This window comes from Barbatula barbatula (genome assembly GCF_947034865.1).
Source record: "Barbatula barbatula genome assembly, chromosome: 22".
NCBI lineage: Eukaryota > Metazoa > Chordata > Actinopteri > Cypriniformes > Nemacheilidae > Barbatula > Barbatula barbatula.
In genome coordinates, this window is record NC_136785.1 from 9,088,716 (window position 1) to 9,115,847 (window position 27,132).

General features: G+C 38.4%; 1 protein-coding gene across 1 annotated transcript in view; it reads right to left on the reverse strand.

Annotated features, from left to right (window-relative positions):
• The window catches only part of igsf9bb (immunoglobulin superfamily, member 9Bb), a gene marked incomplete at its 3' end in the record, with an annotated part of 73,378 nt that overhangs the window by 20,851 nt on the left and 25,395 nt on the right, over window positions 1-27,132 (reverse strand). Inside the window, exons 4-12 of the mRNA XM_079485995.1 lie at window positions 14,564-14,715; window positions 8,596-8,713; window positions 7,330-7,471; window positions 5,588-5,733; window positions 3,017-3,159; window positions 1,917-2,057; window positions 897-1,013; window positions 575-725; window positions 224-347 (exon numbers count right to left, since the gene is read on the reverse strand). Of these exons, the coding sequence (XP_079342121.1) occupies window positions 224-347; window positions 575-725; window positions 897-1,013; window positions 1,917-2,057; window positions 3,017-3,159; window positions 5,588-5,733; window positions 7,330-7,471; window positions 8,596-8,713; window positions 14,564-14,715 (1,234 nt within the window). The remainder of the gene's footprint in view (window positions 1-223; window positions 348-574; window positions 726-896; window positions 1,014-1,916; window positions 2,058-3,016; window positions 3,160-5,587; window positions 5,734-7,329; window positions 7,472-8,595; window positions 8,714-14,563; window positions 14,716-27,132) is intronic.

The window sequence follows — 27,132 nt, forward strand, 5'->3', positions numbered from 1 at the left end:
GAATCCAGACAATGTTATTCCATCCACAGATTTCTGTTTAAAGTTTTATCTGCCCTCCTATTGACTGTGGATGGGCCTTGCAGGTCATCTCATCGCTATGGGCGATGTTTTTGCACCGACCAGACCCACCCCTGACCCCAGATGTAGCAGCCCCACAGCAGAAGAAGAGCTCAGGTCGAGAATAGGAACAGAAGCAGAAGCAAAGCATGCTGGGATGACTCACACATGGCCGTACCAGACTGAGAATGTCTGCTCAAAGCCGCCATCGTAACCGGAATCCCATGAGACATTGGCCGAGGTCGCCGAAACCGAAACACGGACATTGGTGGGGGTGTGTGGGCTTGTGCCTGTAGGGGGAAAGCAGTTTGTATCAGATGGAAAAAAATCACATACACATCCGCAATATTTTGAGTCAGGCCTAAAGCGGTTATTCATTTGCTTTTTATAAACACATTTCACAAACAAAGAAGGAATAAGAAAATGTTGTTTTTGCAAGATGCCTCATCTATGCTGATAGATGAAGTTCAAGCCACTGTGATCCGGCAAAAAAAGAAAAAACATCAACCCCTCATACCGATTACAAGGAGGTGCGTGCTGGCAGTGATGCTCGTGGCAACGTTGGAGGCGACACACTCCCACTCCCCATGGTCCTCCTTGCTGAGGGATTTGAACTGTAAGCTGCCTCTCGATAGGACGTTGTGCTTGCTTCTGCTGGGCTTCCCTACCTTCACCAATAAAATGACATAGCTCTAACAACTGAAGAGTTGTGTTGACAGTGACATCAAACTCATAGTTCATCCAATTTCAGCCTTAGCTCATGCTCATATCCACTTCAAATTCAGCCTATTGCTCAAACTATTTGAGGTGGTTTTAGATCACCATACAGCGTGTCTCACCTTTCTCCATGTAATGTTGGGGAATGGGTCTCCTTCTGCCTCACAGGGGATGACCAGCTCTCGTCCAGCCTCCTGCCTGTACTCCCCTCCAGGAACCACCATAAATTTAGGTGGGTCCTATCCAATGTTATGCATACATACAATGTGTGTATTGAAGAGCTGCCATTGTGTTTTAGTAGTTCTTTCATGTGTAAAATTGTAAATCTCATTATCAGATAATACTGAATATGTAATATATACTGCTTGTGTGAGGCATGAACTTTCAAGCTTGTTGTCTGATTTAGACGGTTTCAGCGGCAACAACATAAACAAACGTTATGTGGCCCAAACTTAATTTATGGTAGACCTCCACAATGAATCAATAACTGTTGAATAGTTTTAAATTAGTTTAATAGAATTAATATACAAATACAATTTTTGTAAATATTAATCTACATTTTATATAAAATTAATTGTTTTATTATTGCCAAACACAGACCGGAGTTTAACTTCGGCCCAGGCGTGTGTGTCTGATGAAACCGTCTATACACCACAACAAATGGAGGCAAGTAATTGATGCACAAAATTGTAATGTTGCATATAAACTAAATTTATAACATTCTAATTGTCTTTGTGGAGCATCTTAAAACTTTTTTATCGTCACTAAAATCCAAAGAAAATGCATTCCTCCAAAAATAAAATTCTGTCATCATTTATAGTCACCATTTAAATGGCTCTTTCTTCACAAAAGAAGATATTGAGAAATGTCTAAGTGGTTTTGTGTCCAAACAATGGAAGTCAATGGGGTCCAATGTTGTTTGGTTGCCACTGTACAAATAAAGATATCTTCTTTTGTGTTCTGCAGATAAAAGTAAGTCATGACATGAGGGTGAATAAATGATGAAATAATTTTTATTTTCGCTGTGAACTAACCCTTTAAGCAGAATCAACATATTTATTTAGCAAACTGTAAACATCTATAACGCAGTGACAAACCAAATAGTTTGTATTGAACTTTCTTGAATGTATAGTTCTGTTTACCTTTAGCACCAGAGGGGCGGGAGGGGACTGTCCCATGGTACCGAGGCTATTGTAAGGCACGCAGGTGTAGGTGCCGAGAGAGTCCTCTGTCACCTCTGACACTCGAATGCTCCCATCTTCCATTTGGCTCCAACCAGGGTACTGCAACACAAATGCTCCAATTACATTTCAACCAGGCCATACTCTGGTGTTCCTGTAGTTCAGTTGATAGAGAATTTCATCAGTAATGAAAAGGTCATGTCCTCCATCCCTAGGGAACACACATACTGATGTTACAATATACGAAATGCACTGGAAATAGGTTTGGATGTCTGCCAAATGTTTAAAGGTAAAGGTAAATTACTGTAAAGGAATGAAATCACACCCAGTATCGTCTCTGTATGAAAGCAGCAGTCCAATGATAATCACACTAAAGAAAATCACTTTGATATTGTGTAATGTTATGGACATTCAGTAAAATGACTTCATTGAAGACGCTGCAGACAGAACAGAGTGAATGGAGTGAATTTACTCTCCCACCACTTGGGATGTAACATAAGAAACCTCTTTCTTTCTGGTCACTATGCTTGAAAGCCTATTAAGCTGAGCAGGATTTGAGAATGAATGTGATATCCTATATCTTGGTTAAGTAACCTCATGATCGCAATGTATAGAATGGGATTTCTACCAAACGAAAATATTCACAGAAACATTCAATTGACTTCATTTTCTTACTTGGAAAATTAGATTGAAGAAAAACAGGTCATTACGACACAGAAAGCAATCATCCTACCAACTAGACAAACAATATACAATTCTGTAGCCATTATATAAACAAACCTGACCATTTATGTCACAACTGACCAATCACAACTGACTAGCATTTCAGAGAGTCCTGTAATAAAGTTAGTCCTCATTTGGTTTTGGCTCAAGATGAGGCAGTGATCTCTTTATCTGTCTATGCGAAAGCACAAAGATCAATGCAAATATGGTAAAGCAACCGCACACAGCTGGGAACGATCTTTGAAAGCCCTTCGGATATTGCTGAGGATGGGCTTACAGTAAACACCTGTAAAGACATTCAGTAAGTCCCACCGAGATCACAGTTCAACGGGACTTACCTTCTCTATCCGCAGAGGCAGGCCGTCTTTTTTCCACTTCACTGAAGTGACAGGCGGGTTGGCATCCACCGGGCAGCGGATGTACCCCGGCAGTCCGATGGCCACGTAGATAACAGGCGGCATGTTTACCACACGGGCAGGGTCTACGGGACACAACCAGAACATAAAAACAAAAAACTATATAATGTAGATGCTACAGTGGACATGATGAGCTTTGCTTTACACAGTATATCCCACACAGACAGATAAATGAACAAAACGAATGACCTCCAAGAATTTTTCTTGATTTTTTTAAACCACATCCAAACTGAAATAACAAGTATCAATAATTCTGTAAAAGAGATATAGTTGCTTGTGACTAAATGACTGTCTCTCATTACAGAAGACACCAGTCAAGTGTAGCGCGGCAAGAAACTGTTAGTGAAGGGGAGAGCGGCGCTCCGTAACGAACACTTTGAAGAAATCCACAGCCCCATCTTAACGCTCAGCAAAGTGCCAGCATCTATTTTTAGCTGAAGTGGAGACGATGCAGGAGATGATGAGAGAGGGGGAGCAACGGAGAAGTGTGTAGTTGTGATATATAGAATAAAGAAAATAGAAAAGACAAAGAATGTCTGGGGATGCGACTGGCCAGCTAAAAAACGAGACAAAAGCAGATACATAGAAATGGAGGGGGAGGATGAGAAAATAAGGACACGGGTGAAGAGCAGACCTGCACTACCGTAAGGTGTCTAAAGGGGGCACCGGTGCCCATGCAAACCGGCTGTGAAAGCGTCTGTAGGTGACATCACTGCAGAGAAGAGGGTTTCCACACAGGATGATGTCATCTCTTTACATCACCCCTCCTTTTTCCTCGCTTACTGTCAAATACACTTTCTCTGCGTCTCCACTCGCTGCACATTAGTCAGCCAAACGAAGTGCTCGTGTGTTCGAAAGAACAGCAGGTGGGGAGGTGTAAAATCCTGCAGTTTCTCCCGTCCAGAAAATTAGCTATGATGTAATTCATACCTGCCGGCTCTCCCGTGCAGAGTCAGACAAATGTCTGTTGCCTAGGATACCACAGCCTCACTGGCGCTCATTTCCCAAACACTAAATGCAACACGTCTGAATATAATTATGGATTTTAGCAATGTTTAAGAAGGTCTTGAACAGACATTTCACGCATCTTTGCATGAGTCTATTGACGTGTTGGACGTGAGGCGTGACTGAGTGATCTTCTAGCTTACTGACTCAAGGTCACTGTTTCAATTCTACGCCAGACTCCAGGGATAGAAGGCCATTCCAATTTCCCGACTGCAAATGGAAAGTTCTAGTCTGCCAAAAGCTGCTGTTGTAGCTAATATGACCCTGTGCATGTGTATCGAGACAGACTTCGCCAGGAGACTGATGTTAACCGTTCATCTAGTACAAAACATCGCATTGCAAGAAAAATCTGTTACACGTGTATATAATTCAGAATTTGTGTTGCCTGGCGGCAGCAAACTGCTGATAGATTTCAAAATAGAATCTGAAGAATAAAGTCTGAGTCAGGAATGAATGAAAAAGCATAGGTATATCAAGATTCAGTTCAGATTCAGAGTTCCTCCGCATTACGTCATGGAATACTTTACAAAGCAGAACATGCGTGTTAAAACAACGGGCTGGGAAAACATGAATCATTGGGTTTATCCAAAGAGTACATGCCAGATTTATTGGAAGATGTCCTTAAAGAAAAATTGTGACATATCGAATTCTAATAAATTCTCAAATTTATGTTATACGTTTATTTAAATTTGAATCAACACAATATTTTAAAGGTGAAATCTACAACTATTTCTGGGTTAAAATAAACACAAATATGTGTTTGAGCAAACACGTGAACAATCATTGTTAAAAACTGTCTGCTTACCTTACCTTATAGTGAATTATGATTCGAGCTGTCAGGTCAAATTTCGTGGGAAATGTTTTTCAACACATGTTAAGATCATGTACAGTAACTTGCAAATTTATGTTTCAAACAGAGATGGCGATAGAGAGGCAATTGCAGCTTTAAAGTGCAGGTAACAATCTATTTCATGCATTCTGACTTCTTTAAGGTTAAACGTGCTGGCTTCTCAAGCTTAACAGGATCAACTTGTCAAAAAACGAGTTTGAACGTATGACGTATTATTTCTGTGCTCGATTCACTCCTGCAGGGTTCGTACAGGCTTCGTAAAGTTTTTTTTAAACGTGGATTCCCGTTTCGTAACAAGGGTTCATAGTCCCATATTTGACAATTCTCCTTGAAAAGCACACCCGTGCGTCATCCAGCTGACGAAAGAGCACGCCCACGTGTCAACCAGCCAGCGTGAGAAAGAGCACGCCCATCAATGCCACTTCACTCGGCTGATGAAAGTTTAACTGTGTTTGTTTGCTCACTGCATTTCAGTGATGAATGTCATATCGCTTATTGTTCCCCGAACTCTTTGTAAGTCGCTTTGGATAAAAGCGTCTGCTAAATGACTGAATGTAAATGTAAATATAATCAGATAAAAGGAGTAGATGAGGGTGATCTGGTGTTGTAGCAGCAGATTTCTCAGTGGTCAGACTCACAATGCACTGTCAGGTATGCTGATGCAGAGGGTGGGCGGCCGAGACTGTTACTGGGGCTGCAGATGTATCTCCCAGCATCCTCAGGCTTCACCTGGGAGATGATGAGTGAACCATCGATTAGAATACTCACTCTGCGCTTCAGGTCACTGGATAGAGAAAAACAAAGATAGACAGAAGAGAGACTGCGTTGAAATTACACCGTTAAGAATGATCTACTCTAGTTTAAGATAGGATACAGCATTAGTTTCACAGGACACAATAAACTTTCCAACTTTCTAAATCTCTAAGGACACACGACAGCTTTATGTGATGAACAGAGCAAAACTTTACTTGATTTCCACTGAAAATAACACGATGGGTCGAATAATGACTTAGAGCTTGATCTGCATGTAAAAGCAAGCCTCTGGGCAAGTTTTGTTGTGTTTCTGGTCTAGTGGTCTAAAGTCATTATGAATTCTCGTAGCTGCATTTGTGATAATTAAGTAAATTTCATTTTTGGGTCAAACATTTCTCTTATCGTGTATGTATACACACTGAATAATACACACGGAATAAGTCTTTCTTTTCTGACTTTAAATATATAGTGAATAACTGTTCTGTTTCAACAGGAACAGATGGAGTAGTGTCAATAGATCAGAAGGAAAAAGATGCTCCAGACTAAATGCCTAAGTAGCCTGTATTCCTGCCTGTTCCTCCTCCTGTCCTGCTGCACAGAGCCTCTATTAGAAAGAAAAAGGCATAATATCCTTTTTCTACACTATGCAGGCCACGCATGAGGGAGTCTTGGATGGCTTACGGCACCGCTACTTATAATCAGTGATAGCCGAGCGTATGATGACACAAGCGGCATGCCACTAGATATTCTCATCATGGGGGAAAGGAGAAAAAGAGGAGGCCATGAGAACCTGAGAGGGACAATAGTGAGCTTGAGAGGTCAGCGCAGCCCCTATGTATCGAAGTGCGATGAGAAACTCAAGAACATGTTTATTGGTTTTGATGGTGAGAATTAAATTTGTATGCTTTACTATTCAAACTACAGGTGTGTTTTTTGTGCTTATGATCATAGATTTATAAAAGCATAAAAAATTGATGCTTTAAACTAGTACTGTCAAATTGATTAATGACAATTAATTAAACATTATGTAAAAGTTCAAATACATATTTGCGAATATTTCTTAAATATTTAAATGTATTTGTGTGTATTTATATAGACCTTGGAATAGAGCCATTATGTTGTAACACAGCATTTATTGCAAAACCCCTGTTTTCATTTTTTCTATTCAAGTGAGATTTACAATTATATTATTATTTTAAACACAAATGAGTTCTGGGTTGTGTGTACGTGTAACAGATGTTATGACACATGCGCACAGTGCAAACACACCGCAAACTCTCCTAATAAATGTACATAGCAACAAATTCCTTTGAAATGTTCAATTTCTCAAAATCTAATTGTATCTTTCATGCAATACATTTCAACCCGCAACACTACAATGGAAAAAGTCTGAATGCATAAACAAAACATAAAAGCAAATGTTCATTGACAGGTTGCCCTTTGCAGTTCAGGATTTACAACGTTTCTGCCCCATTCCAAACATTATCACAATCCCTGATGGCAAACTCACTGATGCCAAAATGGTGATGAAGAAATGACATGGAATGTGATAAAACTCCACAAGGACACAGGACTCAGACAGTGGGCGTACAGTATGGTACAGTAATGAACCCCATCATAACTTTACTTCTTGAAGAAGACGTTATCTTCCTCCCAGAACCAGGTGTACGTTAGGTTGCCAGGATACGCCTCAGCCTGACAGGTGAAGAATGCATCCTGGGATATGTTTACGGTTATGTTCTCTGGTGGCGAGACAATAAATGGGGGTCCTGAAATAGAAAAGAGACACAATATAAATCAGAGTTACATATAAGGATGTGTCACATTCTGTTGGTGTGTATAGTGCTGTTGGCTCCCTTTAAGGTTAAAAAAGGACAAGGCTGGAGACGTATTTAATATGGGATATTATTGCTCACAATTTTTTTGTTCTAATTATACTAACAAAATTGTCATTTGTTCCTTTGATAAAAAGCTGCTGTTAGGCACGACAATAGATTGTGTAAAGGTACAACTCAAGTGACAATATGTATCCAGTCTGGTGTACAAGAATAAAACTACTTAAACATTTTGAATATTGTAGGAATCTTTGCTCAAGCTCTGAGCTTTCACACCAAGACTCGAGAGCTTCCTCTGAATCTAGGCTAAACCATGTCTAGACGGCTCCTGTGTTACATAAAGACATTGAATGAAACTGTTCTTTCAGACACTGTCTCAGTTCATTATTCCCTCTGGTTCTGAAGCCCCTTTACAGTCAAATTAGATGCCCTTTTCCCAGACATATGCCATCTGAGTCCCCATTACTGATCATTTCTGATCATATTCATTTAATCAGCTTCCTTAAACAAAACTCAGAATACATTTCAAGGATTCATTACAACCAGGATAGCAAACTTTGGCAACTAAAAAAGCCATTTCTGTAGCAGTCTGGGAACTTGCACCAAGTGAAAAGAGATGTTTCGCTGCAAATGTCAAAACAGGAAAAAACGCAAAAGCGACAGATCACCCGAAGATACAAAATTCTGTCATATATAAAAACGTCATCACTTAGTAAATTGCATTGAAATAGTAGGTATAATTCTAGTTAATATGGTCACAAGCCATGTCAACAGCAGGAGACAGTGGACAGATTGGTAATCTCTACAGTAAAAAGCATCTTTGGCAGCACTACGATGAGAAGTCTCTCTTACCCATTACTGCTTTATACTGTACCAGACAGCCAACATATGGAGTCTAATTATCTCTGCAGCTCTGCAGCATGGGTGCCATGCAACATGCGGTTCTGTGAGCATGATTATACACACACGACTGTGCAAACACACACGGCACAGCTCTGACACACAGAGAGATTTAGGCTGCCAATACCATGAGATTGGACGGCAAACTTGGACATTACCTTGGACGAGTAAGCGTGTGGTATGGACGGCCTCTCCCTGCTCGCTGTAGGCTCGGCATGTGTAGGCTCCCCTGTCTTCACGGTTGATGGAAAAGAGCGTCAGGCTGCCATCGCTCACCTGAGGAGAGAGGTCACACCATCAGCTACACAAGCACGCATTTACAGTGGCAATAATCTGAAGAAAGTGACCCCTCTAACGGCTGTAACAGTACAGCTTGTTAAGACTTATGTTTTACCTCTGTTAAAGTTTTTACTTTCTCACGGAAACACACAAATGCAGAATTACACAAGTCCAATGAGACATGCATGTACATTACAAACATGTACCTTAAGCAAGCATGCTTAGTTGATATAAAGAATTGGTTGGCATTACATTTTTCCCAGCTAAACAATGATAAAACTGAAATTGGGATAATTGGTCAAAGCTCGAATAAGATATAGGTTGAGCCCACTCTAAAGAGGATTTTTACTAATAATAAGCAGGTAGCAAAAATGTGGGTGTTTATTTTGATACTAATTTAAACTTTGAGTTTCATGTTAATAAGTCGGTTCAGGCTTTTTTTGTCAGTTAAGAAATATTTCTAAAGTGAGACGTTTTTGTTATTTTAAGGACACAGAGAAGCTCATTCGTCTTTTTATTTCTTCCCATCTTGAGTATTGTAATTCCTTGTTTTTTTCTTTGAATCAAAGTTATTTATCGCGTTTACAATTAGTACAAAAGCTGCAGCCAGACTACTGACACTGTTTCAGCTTCTTTACATTGGTTTCCTTTAGGATCGATTATAAGATTTTTTTATTGACATATAAAGCGTTAAATGACTTGCCTCCTTTGTACTTAGCTGAGCTTCTGAGACCATATGAAACAGCGAGATGTCTGAGATCTTCATTTAAAGAACTGCTAGAAGTTCCAAGATCTAGATGTAAAACTACAGGGGATAGAGCATTTGCAGTGAGGGCTCCTCTTTGCCTGAGGATATCAGAGCATCTGATAGTGTGTCTGTTTTTAAATGTCGACTAAAAACATACAGGTATAGATGTCATTTCAGGATTGTGTGATGTCTTCATCTCTTCTGGCATGTAAATGTCTGTAATATATGTTTTGTAAAGCACTTTGTGTGTAGTAGCTTGAAAGTGCTATATAAATAAAAGGTTACTTGCTTACTTAAGAGGGGTCACCTTTACCATCTCGTAACTCATAAAGAATAAAAAACTAAAACAAACTGTCTCCATCAAAGAACAAACAGAAGTGCTTTGCACCGAAAGCGTTGTGAACTGGAGACAATGAGGCAGCGACTGCGTAGAAGAGATCAAACAAACCAGGCTGCTCCCACAGAGACTTATAGATCAATGTGGATCCCTCTCTCTCTTTCTCTCTTCACCCACACAAGAATTATTTCCATTTTACCAATGGCAATGTAGTTATGTTTAATATGTTCTGGATTATCTTATATTGGATACAATAGGCTGTGCACAGACTATGTGACATTTCAGGTATTATGATAGTTGAACTACATCTATTGCAGACATTTTCTTACTTGAAAGATGTCCTAATTGTTTTTGACTATAAGTGCATCCATGCATATGTTTGAAGGGGTAGAATCCTGGCAGGTGAACTAAACAGATCCTGCTCCAATATTACCCCCCCTGAAATATGATCATGTTATTGCATGTGTTTATGCATTCAACTTTATTGGTTTTTACTATTTGTGCATCCATGCAAAAGTTTGAAGGGGGTAGAATCCTGGCAGTTGTGCAAAAAAAACCCTTTGATGATATTATCATGTCCACAGTATAGCAGGGGGATCGAAATTTGAGAATACATCTGAAAAGATATCTGAGAATGTTACCGTTCCACCTGTATTCAAGTAGATAGAATGCTTATGCTTGTCTCAAGTATGTTCACAGAGCTTTAGCTTTATATCAATAAACAACTAAGGATGTTCCTGTCGGATATGGTTCCCCTGTATTGAATGAAGAAAAGGAAAGTCAGGCCTCAATCCATCAACCTGCATCCTGCAAACCCAACTGCTGGACCACTATGCCTTGTTCGAAGGGCTCTCTGTGGCGTATTATACAGAACTCGTTGCCTTGCTATGCAATCACATGTAAAACGTTTTATAAACAAACCATGCAGGAAAGTATCCGGTGAGCTGATGAAAGTAAGCTGTGATGCATCAGTATTAATGCGCTGTGTTTGGCTCCTCTTATCCGTGTAAGCAGTCTTTCTTGCATTTGAACCATATGAAGTCCATACATACAGCTGTCAAGGTTGACAGATGAGTTTCAATGCCATTATCTTTGTAACTTGACCGCATACGAAACGAACTACAAAGCTATTACCAAGACGCTAGTTATGTCTCTTTCATGAGGTGTTGTGCAGAACGGTCAGCTTATGACATCAAAGTGACAGCACACAGAGCTCTGCTCGGGTGGCACCTTGATGTCATACGCCGACCGGTCTCTAATGTCATGATCAGTCTGGAGCATTTCAATTAGTCGAACATACTTAATATACTCGAACATATATATATATGCTCTTTTGCAAAAATGAATGAATGAATCCAGAAAAATCTCTCTCTTTGGTTAAAAAGGTTGCCAACACCTGGTTGTAGCTCATTCAAGGAGTATTTAGGGATTCAGTGGAGCATCTTCTTCTCCTTGCCCTGTCAGAGTTGTTTGGCGAACGATACCTGAGGCACACTTTACTGCTATCGGCCGAGCAGGTGAAGAGAAAGCTGACATAGATTCACATTTAAGTCAAATACCCTCTCTTCCTGTTCAATATTCAGTATTCTATCAGATGAACTGTAATAGCAAGGTTTATAGCAGGAATAACTAGCACATTCATGAGATAACAGGCATGTGAGTGTGTGTAGACCAGTATGGAAAACAGAGGCTGCTTACAAATTCTCTTCTCTTACATCATAATATTAAATAATAAAAGTTTGGAAACACTTGAATGAAATGTCTCTAATGATCTCAAAAATATTTGATCTTAAAAATATTCTAATATCTCAAGGTTTAAGGTTCTCAAGTGTCTAAAATTACTTTAGTACACAAACATATAATTGTGCCAACATAAAACTTTTTTTATAAGAAATCAAAATGACTTTTTTTAATGGATGACTTGAGCCCAATTATGAAGAAAAAGCAGACAATAAGAGACCTGATTGGAAACTCTTTCAATGGGACAAACCTCAAGAAGGTGGTAAAATGCCAAGAGAACATTCCGGTTAAAGGGTGGCAGCTTTGAAGATGCTAAAATATAACAGTTTGAATTTATTTTAGATGCTTTTATTCACAACATAATTCCCAGTTGCACTTGTCCGTTGTTTTGGTGAGTTTACTATTATCCAAAATTAAGACTGTTTCTACAGTATCCCTAAACAGACAAACTGCTCTACAGGGCGCGTTTTGTAAATACGTTATCTCCTTCAGCGAGGGATGCTGCTAAATTTCATACACTGGACCTTCAATGAATAAGGCACACAAAATGTATGACAAGAAACCTAAAAATTGTCAAGCGGTAAAACAGACGATGGTCACACTCATATATCACAATCGTCATACAATACAATTGAAATCGTCAATACATTTTTAAAATCATGACAGCCTTAGTATTTACGGAAGCAAAATCTGGTGACCTCCATTAATGAGGCGTGAACAAACAAACCCAATGGCATTTATAAACTGAACGTACATGCTATAAACCTGTAAGTGGGCAGCGAGCAGATAATTTGCTCAACACATGAGCAGTCTGAGGCACCGTTGAGGATCCCAGACTCCATAATTACTCTAATTACACAGACGAAGCTGCACGGCCGGCCTTCAGCAGACCCAACATCAACACACACCCTCTGGAGCCCACATGTGTCTAATAAATCATAACACACTATGTAGAAAATCTATTATTTAGGTATAATAAAAGACCCACTCCATCCTCCACTCATGAATAAGCAATTGTTGACTTAACGGTCATTAGCCATGACTATAGTCTACATCGCTCCCTCCTGGATCAGAATTTGTTCTGTTCTCAACATTCTACAGATCTCAACTAATATTGGTCTCGTAGAAAGCCTAAGATCTCTATTAACTGTTTATTAAATGTCAACAAATAGAACATCACTGTTGACCGTCATTCAAATTATGAAGCAATGAATGCTGTTGTTCCTCACCTGATGATATCTAACCTCACTTCAAAAGAGTTCAATCAGAGAGCAACGCTTTTCCCAGACAGCCTGTTATTTCTCTGTTGTGTGTGGAGATCTTTTAACACACTCTTGTAATTCAAACTCTTTTTCAGGTGGAGACTGACTCATCTGTTCCTGTAGAGACCTCTGGCGAGTCTTCAGAGAACAGATGGTTTAGATTCAGAAAGCGATTGATGTTCAGGTTCACCGTGTTGGTTTGGCACTTGAATAAATGGATCAATTGTAATAAAATAAAATATTTAGTTTCCGCAAGACGGTTCTTGATTGATGAATTATAAAAGAAACTTTGCCCTGGAAATATTAGGATGGTTTGTTAAATATTCAAAATCTACTAGAGATTGGTAATTGGGATGGAGAGAGGGCTAGTGCTAAAGTCTGAAGGCTATAAAATGTGAAATTAATTAGCAATTCCCACTGGCTGTGGTTATTTGTCTTTTACATTTCAACATAAACAAACATCATGTAATGAAAGTCATCTAACAGCAATGTGAAAGGCTGAGAGAATGTGAAGACGCATGAAAGATTGGATTGGTCTCTTAATTTGTTCCAGGTCTGTAACTTTATGTATGCAAGTTTATCAAAACTCTGTAAATTCTTATCCTTCCTCACAGAACATGCACATCCCTCGCAAGAAAACTTCACAACTTAATTTGTAAAGTCAAATATGATTCTCTTAATTGATTTATCAGTTGACTGGCTGTTATAACTCATATTTGCCGCAAAAAGACACTTAAAATTGCAAAAATTAAAGGGTCGATACATTCTATCTAAAAGCGAATGCTGCCTAAAACGCCACGCCTCGTGTAACCACCCCCCCACAAATCTACACCATTTCATGGTATGGCTTGACTATGACCGCCCAAATGTATACACAAATAAGGTGAGTGTATTTTCATTGTAAAATACTTTTTTATGGAATAACGCAAGTTGAGTTTGTTGTGTGTTTGTAGCGCATCTTGTTTCTTTGTGTGATCTGCAAATGCATTAAGAGAGGTGGGGCAATGAGGAGATACAAACATCCACGGTATGTTGAAAATACAGGGTTTTTGAACCTTAAATCGTGTAAACGCATTGCATTACATCTAAAAAAACAATAATATTTGTTTTAGCCGTGTCATATGACCCCTTTTAAAAAAAGAACTATCTGTTAATTCACCCTTTTGGCTTTAGTTATACACCTGTCTACACTTCAAGCAAGCGAATGGCATGACTAAGACGCTCATTGAAATCAGCAAGGCTGTCTACACATGTCCAAACAGTCTTTTGGAACACTGCATCTCTAATATAGTGTATATTGATATGGCTTCACTGATTCTGCCATTATTTTCTCTCTTTCTACTTTTCTTTCAGACACAGTTAGACATGGCTCACTGCCTGCCCTGAAACATCTCCCAAGTGTTGGAACAGCAACCAAAGCACCATAGTTTTCAATAAGGACACAAACATACGGCTGAGGGAGTGGATAATAGCTTAGAAGAACACAGACTCTATTGCTGCAGTCGATACTACAAACATGTAACATTTGTCATCTGTCAGTGCTGTGGAGCATGAGATTCTGAAACAGTGTCTGCCTGTAATGCTTATTGTAACTCCACCGTAGTGTACCTCCGCTGTACTGTACCTCTCCTGTACAATAAACACACAGTACATTATGTCTCAATTTCATTGCTTAATGAGTATAAATCAAACAAAAAACAACGAATCTTAAATATTGTGGTACTTTTCTCAGATCAGTTAAGACTCCTTTTTTTGCTCACCTTGTACTTGCTGCTGTCCGTAATGGGCTCTCCCTCCCTTAGCCAGCTGACAAAGGGTTTGGGATTCCCGAAGGCCGTGCAGCTCAGAGTGATTTTGCCCCCCTCTTTGGCCTCCACATACTGCGGCGGCGTGTCCGTGAATGTTGGGGGAGCTGTGACACAGAAAAATGATGTGAAATTTAAGGTCTGCAATATTCCATGAAATGAATTAGCCCTCCTGATCTGAGGATATAATTTTTTTGTTTTGCGGATGCCGCTAAAGCATGACTCCTTCCTTTTTGCTAATAGGAGCCAGGAGAGTTCAGAAGGCCATCTGAGCTGTTGGCTAGTACCTGTGAGTAAAAGAGACTCCCGGCAATGGACCGTGAAAGAGCATGTTACATTATTAATAATGTAAAGTAACGAATTACAAAATCTCAAATTACTGTGATTGAGTTGTTTTTTTAAGGAAATTAACTTTTTTTTTAAAGTTTAAAAACAGGGTACTTTTAATGCGCTCACATTGTCGTCGCTACTTTATGTGTTTAATTGTAATGTGATTGGCTAAGGAGAATAATCAGTCCCGTCACGTGACCCCGTCCACTCAATTCGCGCATAGAAAACTTGCATTACACAGATTTCAAGACATGTGCTGACTGCCGCCAATTTAGTTTAATCATGGACGAGGACAAAGGTTTGCGGCAGGCAGGGCGGGTTTCAAAACGGCGGTTTTGCACACTTGAAAGTCACTGCGGGAAAGGGACACAATAAGACGCAAGTGGAGACGTTTTGTGTTTCGTTGCGAAAAGAAAGCCTCTGTTGGCCCTTCCAGAAGGCGTATTACAAACGTTCAGACGTCTCCGAGACGTATTGCAGATGAGCAAACTATGTATTATTTAGATGTCTTGCAGATGTAAATGCAGATGCCAAATAGATGGATTGTGGGTTATGAAAAACCATGGACCACGACTCCAGGTAAAATCTTTATCGTTCTACCGAAGAAATAATGTGACAAACATCTTTGATGGCTTGAGTAATTGATCAGCCAGCTCCTCTACAGATATGACTGTTAATGCTAATCCAATGCAATCTAAGGCATAACAAGACTTTTGCCCAGATTTTCAGCCTGGACTTGTTGCAGAAAGTCTGTGCAAGAGCGCAGATTTGAACAGTTAGTGTGTTTCTATCTGAAACCGAGTCTGCAAGTGTATGATGTCTAGTTTAAAACAAATCTATTCAGATTTCAGCCATCAGGTTACAAATGTTTTGCATTTCTTGCATGTAGTATTTGGGGCTCTTATTTATAAATTTCTGCATTGAGGGGCCTATTACACAAGATGGAACTGTGTTAGAAGTGCATAAATGGTTTTAACTGGAAAACTGAGCTCATGATAGACAGACAGACAAAACAACATATTGAATGGTTATTTTTTTCTGAGTTGTATCCAGTTATACGCTTTATCAGTAAGGTAAAGATGTGTTTTGTTAAAAGTAGCTATACTCCTAATTTGATTATTAATCATTATTCTTAATTCATTAAATAACACTAAAGAGAAAAGAGCACATATGTTATAGAGAACAACCTAAAAAGCAATATGAAAACAACCCAGCGAATGTTAATATTTGACCCAACAATGGGTTAAAACAACACAAACATACATATGGTTATTTATAACCCAACGTTTGAGTTGGTCCATTTTTGACCCAAGGATAGAAATAATCCAGTACAGTACAGTACAGTATCTATATAAATACATAATATGTACAGCTCCCATGGTATTATTCCAAGTCTTATAAAAGATGAACCAGAGATACAAACCCAACACTGGCAAATAATAGAAAGGAAACAAAACTCCAATGATATATATATATATATAAAAAGAGAGAAAATACCTTGGTAGAAACCAGCCTCGACAACACTAAAAATAATTGTATCCATATGTGGTTAAACTGTTAAACAATTACTATGACAAAGGGGCTTTCAGGGTCATACATTACCATAGAGATTGCATGAACAACACAGAGAATACGGTTTGGCATTGGCTCTTTTTAGGTCCTCAAAACCCTGCGCTTACAGAGGTCTAGACTAAACTAATCGTCTGAAGCTGTGCATCTATTTATTATGGCTCTTAATGTCAGTGAGACCCATAAGACTGTTTTACAGGCTCTGTGAGAGGTGTACACACAGCTGAGAACAAGAATAGTCACAGATCTATGCAATTCAAAGATACTGAACTTTATTTATAGCCAGTTTGTTGATTTCAAATCATAAACTTTTAATTAGTGGAGATTTACTTACTGGCATGAAATTTCAATCCCCTATGACTTTCCTTCAGATATAACAAACTAACAAGTTGCTTTTTCCTCTACTTAATTCTTAAGTTTTCAGCATCGCTTCATTCTATTAAATTAAAATATAACCATTTGTCATTTTCTTGAGGAATCCCCAAGATCTGGTGGCACATGACAAGAGTGCTAAAGGCAACGTTTCTGAGGCCAGCCGCTAAGACATCTGTGCAAAACCACTCCATCTGCTCCTACCCGAGTCTTTATTTAGCACCTTCCACACTCTTGACACACTGCTGACCTGTGATGTTGATTAAAAATAAATACATGTGTGCACCCAGCAAACGTTGAAGATCACCACAGGCTGTCAAATAGAGTCATGTGAGTCTTATGCTAATCTACCATTGTCTCGTTTTTCTCAGTCATCAAAAGCAGCTAGTTTATGTAGACCTAAAATTCACCTTTTTTTAATCTAGAAAAGATTTGAACCTGGTACCATCATTTTTGTGATGTTTGATATGTATATTGTGTTATGTTATGAATTTTCACTTGTTGTTATTTGTAAAGTGCTTATATAAATTAAACGTATTATTACTATTATCATTATCATTAATAAAGGAAGTGGACAAAACCGAGGGCTTCATCGAGCTGTAATTATCTGTGTGGACTGAGTGAAAGTTTTTATTGTCCAAGTACAAAGCACTCAAAAGCCTTCCCGAACTGAATCACATTACACTGCTTGTTCTGCATGCTTATAATTACAGTAAGTCCCATTAAAATAACACACAAGCAAACAGTCAGTCCCAGAATAGATCGGTTGAATCTGCCAAATAATAAACTGTCACCCTCCGCAGGTTGTCACATACACGCACCTTTACCAAGGAAAAAAGGAGTAAAACACACTCACACATTTTGACTTCAACAATGCATAATAATACCTCTCTATTTCCAAGGCATTGAGGAAAGATGACATCATCTCACGCCACAGGCTTGCAAGACAGCCTGCAGCCGGTGATAGAAATCACAGGCACATATTGTGAGACAAATTCAGCTATAATTAGGCTATGAGGCAACACCGGTCACACAGACAGATGTTTCAGTGCACACCTACACAAGTACAATATTGCACAAGTGAGCTAACTGAACATAGAGATCATCCCATTGGAACATCATCTTCCTCACAGGATCATGTACTGAGTATGTTCACAATGTCTCACATGGTTTATTTATACAAACGTCCACTCACATCTCGACTCCAGCATCCAGAACTAATCAAGATGAATCAAAACCAAAATATGGCTCACTTTTTAAATAAGGTTTCAATGATGCCAAGTAAAAGTATAAATGTCACTGAAAGTGAAGGTCAGCCTGCTGATTAGTTGTTACCACATTCGGGAACAGAACAACAGACAAAAAGGTTGCACCAATAATTCAATCCAATAAACAACTATATAAAAACTAAGTACAAACAAGTCTCGGCTCAAATGATCAAATAAAACAAGTAATTTGATTCCGAAATTGATATGGTATATTTGACAGGTCTCATGCTCTGATTTCTTTTGTCACTACAAATCATTCTATAGTGACCATGCCAACAGACAAATAATGGATTGCACAATGCCGGCTCTCATTGATGGCTATAAGCAATTTGGAAGAATCAAGGTTTGCATCATTCCCCAGGAAACACAATTGTCCCCAAGCTGCTATAATGAGCATCATAAAGCAAGAATTAGATTTGAAACTTTTGAGGTTTGTGGTTGGTCCTTAAGCCAAATAGGCTGCAATTGCCTTTGATTTTTAGCAGCCTCACAAATGATGAACAATTATTCCTGATTTATCTGGTCTAACATTACTTATTTCCCTGCACATCTTGACATGAACAATCCTGGTCAAAGTAACCAAGTCTTATAATACTCAACCATTCATTGATTTAGGTTTAAAAGGCATGCTATAGTCATGTGACCTTCACACAAAGACGATTATGTTATTATTGTTTTCACAATCACATGCAACTCCACTCAAGCACATCAATGGAGACAGAAACTCATTCAAATCAGTTGTCAGATTTTAACCTTCAGGTGCTATTTAAAGATGTATTTGAGTTGCTAGGGCATTGCTGTGTTTCCCAGCTGTTCATTTCTATAACTTAACAAAAGACATATTTCTAGAAACACATGAGCTACTTTTGAAAAATAGAACTGAAGAGGATATTCAAAAGCCAATTATAACTAGAGCAAACCCCTCTCCGACAAAATTTAACACTTCTTGATATATGAAAACTTATGCTTCTGTGAATTTAACCAAATTGCAAGTTAAGGCATAGGCAAACCATTTTCTTATCACAGGGATACTTAAGGATTAAATGTGATACTATGCATACTGAGGAGGGTTGAGTCTTTGAGGACGCTGAGTAAGAAAACTGAAGCCTGGTGCTCTGCTCGAGAGAGATGAGTAAGGCGCATTTCAACCAAGAGGGTCTACAACAACTGGAGAAAACTCTTTGTCAACACTCCTATTCATCTCAATGTTATTTATGGCACAGGAACTCCTGTCATTTCTTCATACAATTGAAACCACAGATAAATCACACAATGATGATGCTAATCATTCCAGGCTCCCATGACCACAACAAACCGATTAGCAAACAGTTATAGCGTTAAAGGTCAAGTGTGTATTTTTTGGAGGATCTATTGACAGAAATGCTATTTAATATACATAGCTCTGTCTGTTTTAAACACCTCACATAATGAATCATTATGTTTTTCATACCTTAGAATCAGCTATTTCTATCGACATACACCGCGGGTCCCATAGCAGGTAATTCACAATGTTGTTTCTACAGTAGCCCTACTGTACATCCTGTGAGAGACACAACAGCGCTTCAAAAATGAGGGGTGAGCCGTTGGTTGCAATTCACAACCTCACCACTGGCACTAAAAAAATCCACATTTCTCCTTTAATATTACGATTAAGAGAAAAACCTTTTTGTGGACTGAATTTTTTTTAATTATTAAATATTGAATAAAAAATATTATATATTAAGCATAAAAAATTAAATTTTGACATTACATTCCATAAAACAAAAAAACTGTAGGCCTAATACAATTTACATGTAAAAAACAATTAAAATAAAAAAGCTATTAAAAATTTAACCAATAACAGACTTTGTTATGTTCAGGTTAAATCACAAAAATCTTTGTTGAAATGATAAATCTACTTCACACAAGACCGAGCAAAAAAGTGTGCAAGCGGTAAATAATGAGTAGCCTTAAACCGCAGAGGATTCCGCTCAATTCTGATTCTGTGTTTACATGTATGCGATGATAGTGGGACTGTAACACCTGCAACATGAACAAAAAGCCAAAGAGTTTATAGGGGGATGGACTGATAGCCAAAGCTAACTATGTGCAAAGACAACAGCCAGAACCAACCCTCAAATGGCTATTAAAAACACTAATCATCATGTGAAAATCCTCTTTATCTCAGACAGATGGTGATAAAAATATGTTGCAAATGGCTGTAGAAACGACTGGCCTCTGGCTCCTGCATTCATTTCACACATACACAAGCGACTGCCGCATGCCGACTCCACGCTTTAATAATCTTTTTTCATATTAGACATATATAATCATTTTACACACATTGATCTGCTTACATGTATAATCCTTAGCTCCGTACTCCTCTATCTTGCATGATCACTCCGGAGGTATAGCATATGGTTAACTGCGTAGATGGATTTCGAGTTAACTGTATATACATTAGATTACAAATTCTAATAGGATTGTAGATTGCAAAGAAAGAAATGAAGCAAAATAAACTATAAAGAAAAAAGGCTTTAAAAATGTGCATATTTTTGCTTATTTTTAAACATAATCTATCACTTTGTAAATGGTCGTGAGATTAGTTAAATGCCAACACGGAAAGCTTGCGTGACATTCCTTTATCTTGCAAAAGCCATTAACAAAATAGTGGCTCAAATAAATCTTTTTTAAGTGACAAGAATATTTTATGTGCAAAAACAAACCAAAGTAACTTGAATCGATATGTTTCTCCTCTGTTTTGTCTATGTCTATGCTACGCGTTCGTGTGGGTGAGTAAAAAAACTAAATTTTGATTTTGAGATTAACTTTTCCTTGAAGATCTTTTTTAACATTACTGCGTCATACTCACAACTTCAACTGTTCCCACAATGAAAAATCTTGTTACTGAAGCAGGACCAGTTGAACAATTTTGAAGTAAAAACGCTTAGAGGGAATACCATTACTCAGCAGAGGAAAGACAGATTTTAATGAGATGACAATTGGCTTTAGACTGAAAAGCTTGAAAGGTATGCTTTACAAACCAATTACATCATGTAGCCCAGACTGCTTGTGTAAATCCTGCGGCAGTTGTTACTGTCACCCGGTTTTTAATTAGCTAAATATCGAACACAGGTAGTGGAAGCGTAGTGCCAAGAACAGCTTCACAGTAGCAAAGTTAGACATCAAGTTTAACCATCAAATATTCTGTCACTGACATGCAACTTTTAAAGGAAAGTCAATGAACATGTTGGATTTAGGGCAGTAAGTCATTAGCGAGTAGAGCGCTACAGCTCTTTTCTAACACTCGAGGGGTTGGTGCGATGTCAGCTTCATATACACTCAATGACAACATACCGAGGGTCATTGCTCAACTGTTTAACAATAAACAACTAGACTCATGTGTTGCCTGTCCCTGAACTTTCATCCCATTCCCATTAACCAACCAACAAACTGTGAGTTAGCATACCGTCACAATAAGAGCTGCAATTCTCAGTTCAGTCAGTTCCAATTCTGTGGTTTAGTACAATTATGTTATACTCGGTTGCCATTTAAAAGTCTTCATATCATGCCATGATGCCATCTGCAGCGTTAGAGAAGCATATGTTGTTGCAGTGCTGAGTATTCAGCACCCACACATAACAGTGAAGCTATCAGTACCATGGACAGCTCCCTGACACAACTGCATCAGGACCATGGACGGCTCATAAACTCAAAAGCCAAGCCTGTTGTTGCTTTAGTGTTAGCTTGGCAGGACCTAAAAGCACAAGGCATCAGGATTGTCTAAATGATCACTCCAAACACTGCAATATAATGAAAGTAGACTCGAAACTCCTGTTGTGCTTATTTGTTGCATTATCTTTATTTGGTTTCACGCTCTATGCAAAGAGCCCATAACTTCATTCACTTACTGTAACAAGCTTTAGGAAAGAAGAGTCGTAATGGCATTATCAGAATTGCAGTTCTGCAGACATAATCCGACTGATATCTCATGGCGCTTCCCTTGATCTCTGATCCTCTTTGTTCAATCTGCCAGAAGAGGAATGAGCCCTTCCTTTAGCTTCTAGCAGATAATTAGCACCTCTTTGACGTAGCTATAACTTCTTTTAGGATAAAGATATTAGGATTGCGTCTTACTGTGCGTTCACACCAAGCGAAAATAATTTAGATGTTAGGTCAATGCAAAGACGTGATCCGCACGAATGAGGTTGCGCAAATTGAACGTTTCGGGCGTTTGATTTTAACTTTGGCGGATATTCGCGGCATGTTAACCAATCAGGAGCTTGCTCTAGTAGAGACCTGATTATGACGTAGCGAGCGGAGGCAGAAATCCGAAACAACAATAGAGGACTGCGCCTCCAAAGAATCCGATGGACCTAGACATGGCCTCAAACGAGTCTACATCGTTTTTCAGCCTTCCATAGCACATAAAGCGCAGCTACCCTCTCAACAAAATCCATGTCAGCCATTTTGCAACGAGACTGGAGCGGCCTGGCAGAATCCCCTCCCATGACCCGAATTCGCATCTGTTGTGAAGTGAGTTTCACGAGCGAGTGAACTCAAAATGTTCAAGCGTCCCACTACGCACAAATAGTGCGATTTTCCGCGTTTGGTGTGAACGCTCTATTAGAACGATCATGACTGTGTTTCCCAAACAAATGCACCGCATTTATATTGTTTGCGATTGTCTGCTTGTCCAAGTATTATTATATATGAAAATGATTTTATTCAGTGGCTTCTCTTACTTTTCTTACTGTTTAGTGGCAGTTTAGGAAGTGACGACTGACTATAAAACTGAGTTTGACGACTGACTATACTGAGTAAATTCACTCACTATTTATTTAAATGTGAGATTGTAAAAATAAAAAATAAGTTTCAAAGAAGCTAGCTACTTTTTTACAGTAACTTTTAGTCTAGCTAACTACTTTTTCAGATGGGTAGCTAAGCTGTAATTTAACTACTTTTATTAATGAGTTGCTTGTAGCTTATCTAACTACAATTTCAAAGTAGCTTCCCCAACACGGACATTTGCACAGCAAACAGGTGGCAGGCAAATATCTTTAAATGGTCAATTCCCATGAAGGTGTAAGCAGAATATTAACCAGACAAGTTGTTTAATTTGCAGGAAATATTTAAGAAAATGTCATAATTATCTGCGTGATTTAAATAGTCAATAGTACAGATACAAAAGATTAAGGTCAGTCTGCTGATAAACCCTCTCTAAGCTTGATTGTGTTTGAAAAAGGAATCTGCCAACAAGAATCTTAACATCACAACAGGAGAGACACTGTTTTACCATCCCAGCCAATGCAGAGTAGACTTTTTGGATGGCCTGAGTATCCCATTAAATCCTATCGGATTAGCATTAGCTCGCAGCCGTGCTGGAACAGATTTAACCGCATTGCTCTCCTCTTTGACCCTGCCATGAAGATTTTAAGTATTAAACCCGCATGGACTGAGGTCACTCACAACAATGGAAATTTCCAACAGACTTATAGCTTCTTAGGGTCTAGTTAATAACATTAACATCAACAAATGCTGTATGCTTGTACACAACTATTGTTACGGTCCAAAAGTAAACGGCAGCTGTAAGTCAAACTGATAGAGGCAGGGCATGGAGTATTGTTGCTTGTAGTCCATTTGTGATAAAACCCATCTATTATGTTTGTGTACTCCTGAAAGCGAGAGAAGAAAGTACATGGAGAGAAAGAAATGCACATGCATGGATGCATTTGAATATGTTAATTATGTCTTTCCAGAAAAATTGACAAAAAATATTGATGGATATGCCCAAGAGCAACATAAAAAAAGTTATGTTCATGGTTATGAAATAAGCCAAAGGCCACTGGCTATAAAAAAAACTATTTGCATGCCCCTAAAGGGGTCCTATTTTTCAAAATCTTTATTATGTTTATGATGTGCTAAACAGTAGGTGTTCATCTTACATCGTTCACCAGGGTTTTACACTGTCATCTCGATTCTCAGAAAACGAGTTGAGTTCCTGGTTCTATGAAGTCCCTCCTACCGAAACGCTCTGATTGGTCATGCTGAGCCAGTCTTTTGTGATGGTCTATCGCTTAGCATGTGTTGAGATGTCCCGCCCATTACCCAATCTGTGTTCCAAGGGGAAGGTCAATGCAAATTTTGGAATTCATAATGTCACTAACCAAGGAAAAAGTTTGTTGTAGTCCCAACAAGCCTTTAATTTAAGTCTTTAAAAAGTGATTTCTGTTCAACAAAATATCTTGCTTTTCTGTGAACTTTGCGACTTGGGAGTTATTTATGCTCAAACAGCTATACTACTCACTAACTAAATTTAAAGAAGTGAAATTCCATCAGACCTCCAAATAAGTCTGACCTCCACCTTTATCTTTTAACAATATATGTAGAGTTTTTTTCCAAAATGAGAATTTTTTCAAAAATCTGTTTTTTATTATGTTGTCATGTTTTTTTGTGTTAGTATTTCTTAAGTTATTATGGCTTATATCAAAACAAACCAACTGCAGTTTGATTGATATGAATTGGAATGCACAGTAAAAAAACATCATAAAAACGGAGTTGTCTCATTTTGAAATTAAATTCTTCTATACACGAATAAAATGAAATTTCAAACAAAATGTTATGGAGTTTGAATACTATAAAATCCCATTTAACACTCAAACCCAGTCAAGCAGGTCTTTATACAGACACATTCTCTTCATGGTCTGATTGCTGAAAATAACTGATAGCCTGCCAAAATGGTTCAGATTGCGTGATGCCAGCCTCCGAAGCTCTATAAAAGCTATCACCTGTGTGAGTACTCCACCTATCCCCTACCATGAACTATGACATCATCGCCTCCCCTCCTTAGCACTTTTCACGTGTTCTTCACACCTCATGTGTGATTGAGCTGTTGTTTTACAGTTCCTGTGATATTTTCACTCTGAGGCGCATAGCGAGAGCAGCTAACACAGAGCTAATTTCTTTCCTGAGATCCGCTCGCTCACTGTGCTAGCTGCACTTAAACAGCCTTGATCAAACAGCGCCCTGTACAATCCCCTTCAAAAAGCACTTCATTAGCTCACCCTGTGCATATGTTCATCCAGATACGCTAAGGTTTGTTTTTATGCACTGCAGTAATGCCTTTGAGAGAGAGGGAATTGGTAATGAGGGCTGACAACCTGCCCGCCACACAAACTTATCTAGCACACCCTAAAGTCCCATTCAGCCATTGATTAAACTGGAACGTGGCGTACAACGCGAGCTCAGAATGAGAGTGTCCATGGACTGTGGTAGTTTCTCGAGCTTGTGTGCTTGACCTCTTATAGAAAAAACACTGCTGATATTAGTGTGTTAGTCACACAGTCCGCAAGGCAAGTGGTCACACGGCTGATAAAATAGCCCGTCAACACTCCCACTTATGTATGCTAAGCTGTTAGATTTAAGAGCAGGCAAAACACGAAAAGATACACACAGATTATTACCGGCTTGATAAGGCAGGCAACATTTTCAATCTGCCCTTACATGATCACGTAAGCTAAATTCAAACCTCCAATCCTCCGAAACTCCCAGACAAAGACAAAAATCCAAATTTATCTCTGAGACAAGAAAACGTACATCTGGGTGCTATTTTAGGCAGTTTGTAGTGTTATGGTGATGTATTGTGTGTACAGGACTGCTATCTATATTTTTAAATCATAACACTACGGAAAAATGTTATGTTAAAATAGAGTATAAAAGAGAATTAAACTAATATCAGATTTTTTTACAACAGAATGTTGTTTACACTGTAAATAAAATCCAGAAAATAGGAAATTTTCCGGCAGCTGGGGCGCCAGAAAATACCGTACAATAAAAGTGTTGTATGTATAAACACTCAACAGTATTACAGGGCTGCAAGATATATTTAAAATATTGAAATATTGGCAAATGTGGATATCACAAGGGTTTGCCGTCAGTAACTGAATGATTTTTATAAATCAAAAAGTTCTGCATACTCAAAGTTTTACGTTGATACTCATAGAGAGAATGTAAAACATATGGTGTTCTTATAATTTTTAGATGTATTTTAATATACTTTAAATAATCGTATTTCGTTATTATAGCAACTTTTCGCAATTTTCTTGAATATTGTAGCTTTACTGGATTACTGTATATACACTGTATGTGGTTATTCAACATATTGCTGCTGTCCTTATAAACCTCATCTCTATATTTCATCATTTTAATTTTTTTAACATAATTCATTATTATTAGTCGCCCTTATCACTGGGTTTGACCAATATCTAACCAACAAAAAGTATTCAAAAGTGCTTGTCAACTGATTAAATACTGTGTTGTCAGTGTTTTATATTTCCTAATGAACAGCGAATTTTGACATCCAGGGTTTAAAAAAAAGGACAGCAACAGTATATTTAATATACTGTATATGTCTTTAGAATTTCCAAAAAAATGACTAAACACTTTTACTACTATTATTATATTCTTTATTTTACCAGGAAATAGCATATTGAGATTTAAAATCTCTTTTACAAGAGCGTCCTAGCCAAGATTTTATGTGGGTTTACAAGTAACATTCATCCATACATACACACACTACTATTATTACCAACATAAAGTTTTAAAAACTAAAAACAATGCATGTACAAACAAAATATTATTAATTCTAAAATAAAAACCCAACATCACTTTCACCTTTTGACAAATTGCTACAGAAGCTATAAAACTATAAAAACAGAGATAACATTGCTGGTCATACAATAGCACACTAATGAGCAAGTTATCCAAACAAGATCAAGCAGTCTATTACTGTCCATATGTGCACTAGTAAAGTGTAATCGGATTCACTGCTGCTGGTTTAGGGGGCAAGTAAAGCTAATGTCTATTAGAGAAGTAAACTGGCAGGTTGTGTCACGAATATCACACCGTGATGAGCCAGAGTTAATGTACTGAAACCAGTTTGGGGATTTGTGTGTCTGCTGCCAAAGCAACGCAAGCCAGCAAGCCAGGCGACAGTGTGTCATAAAC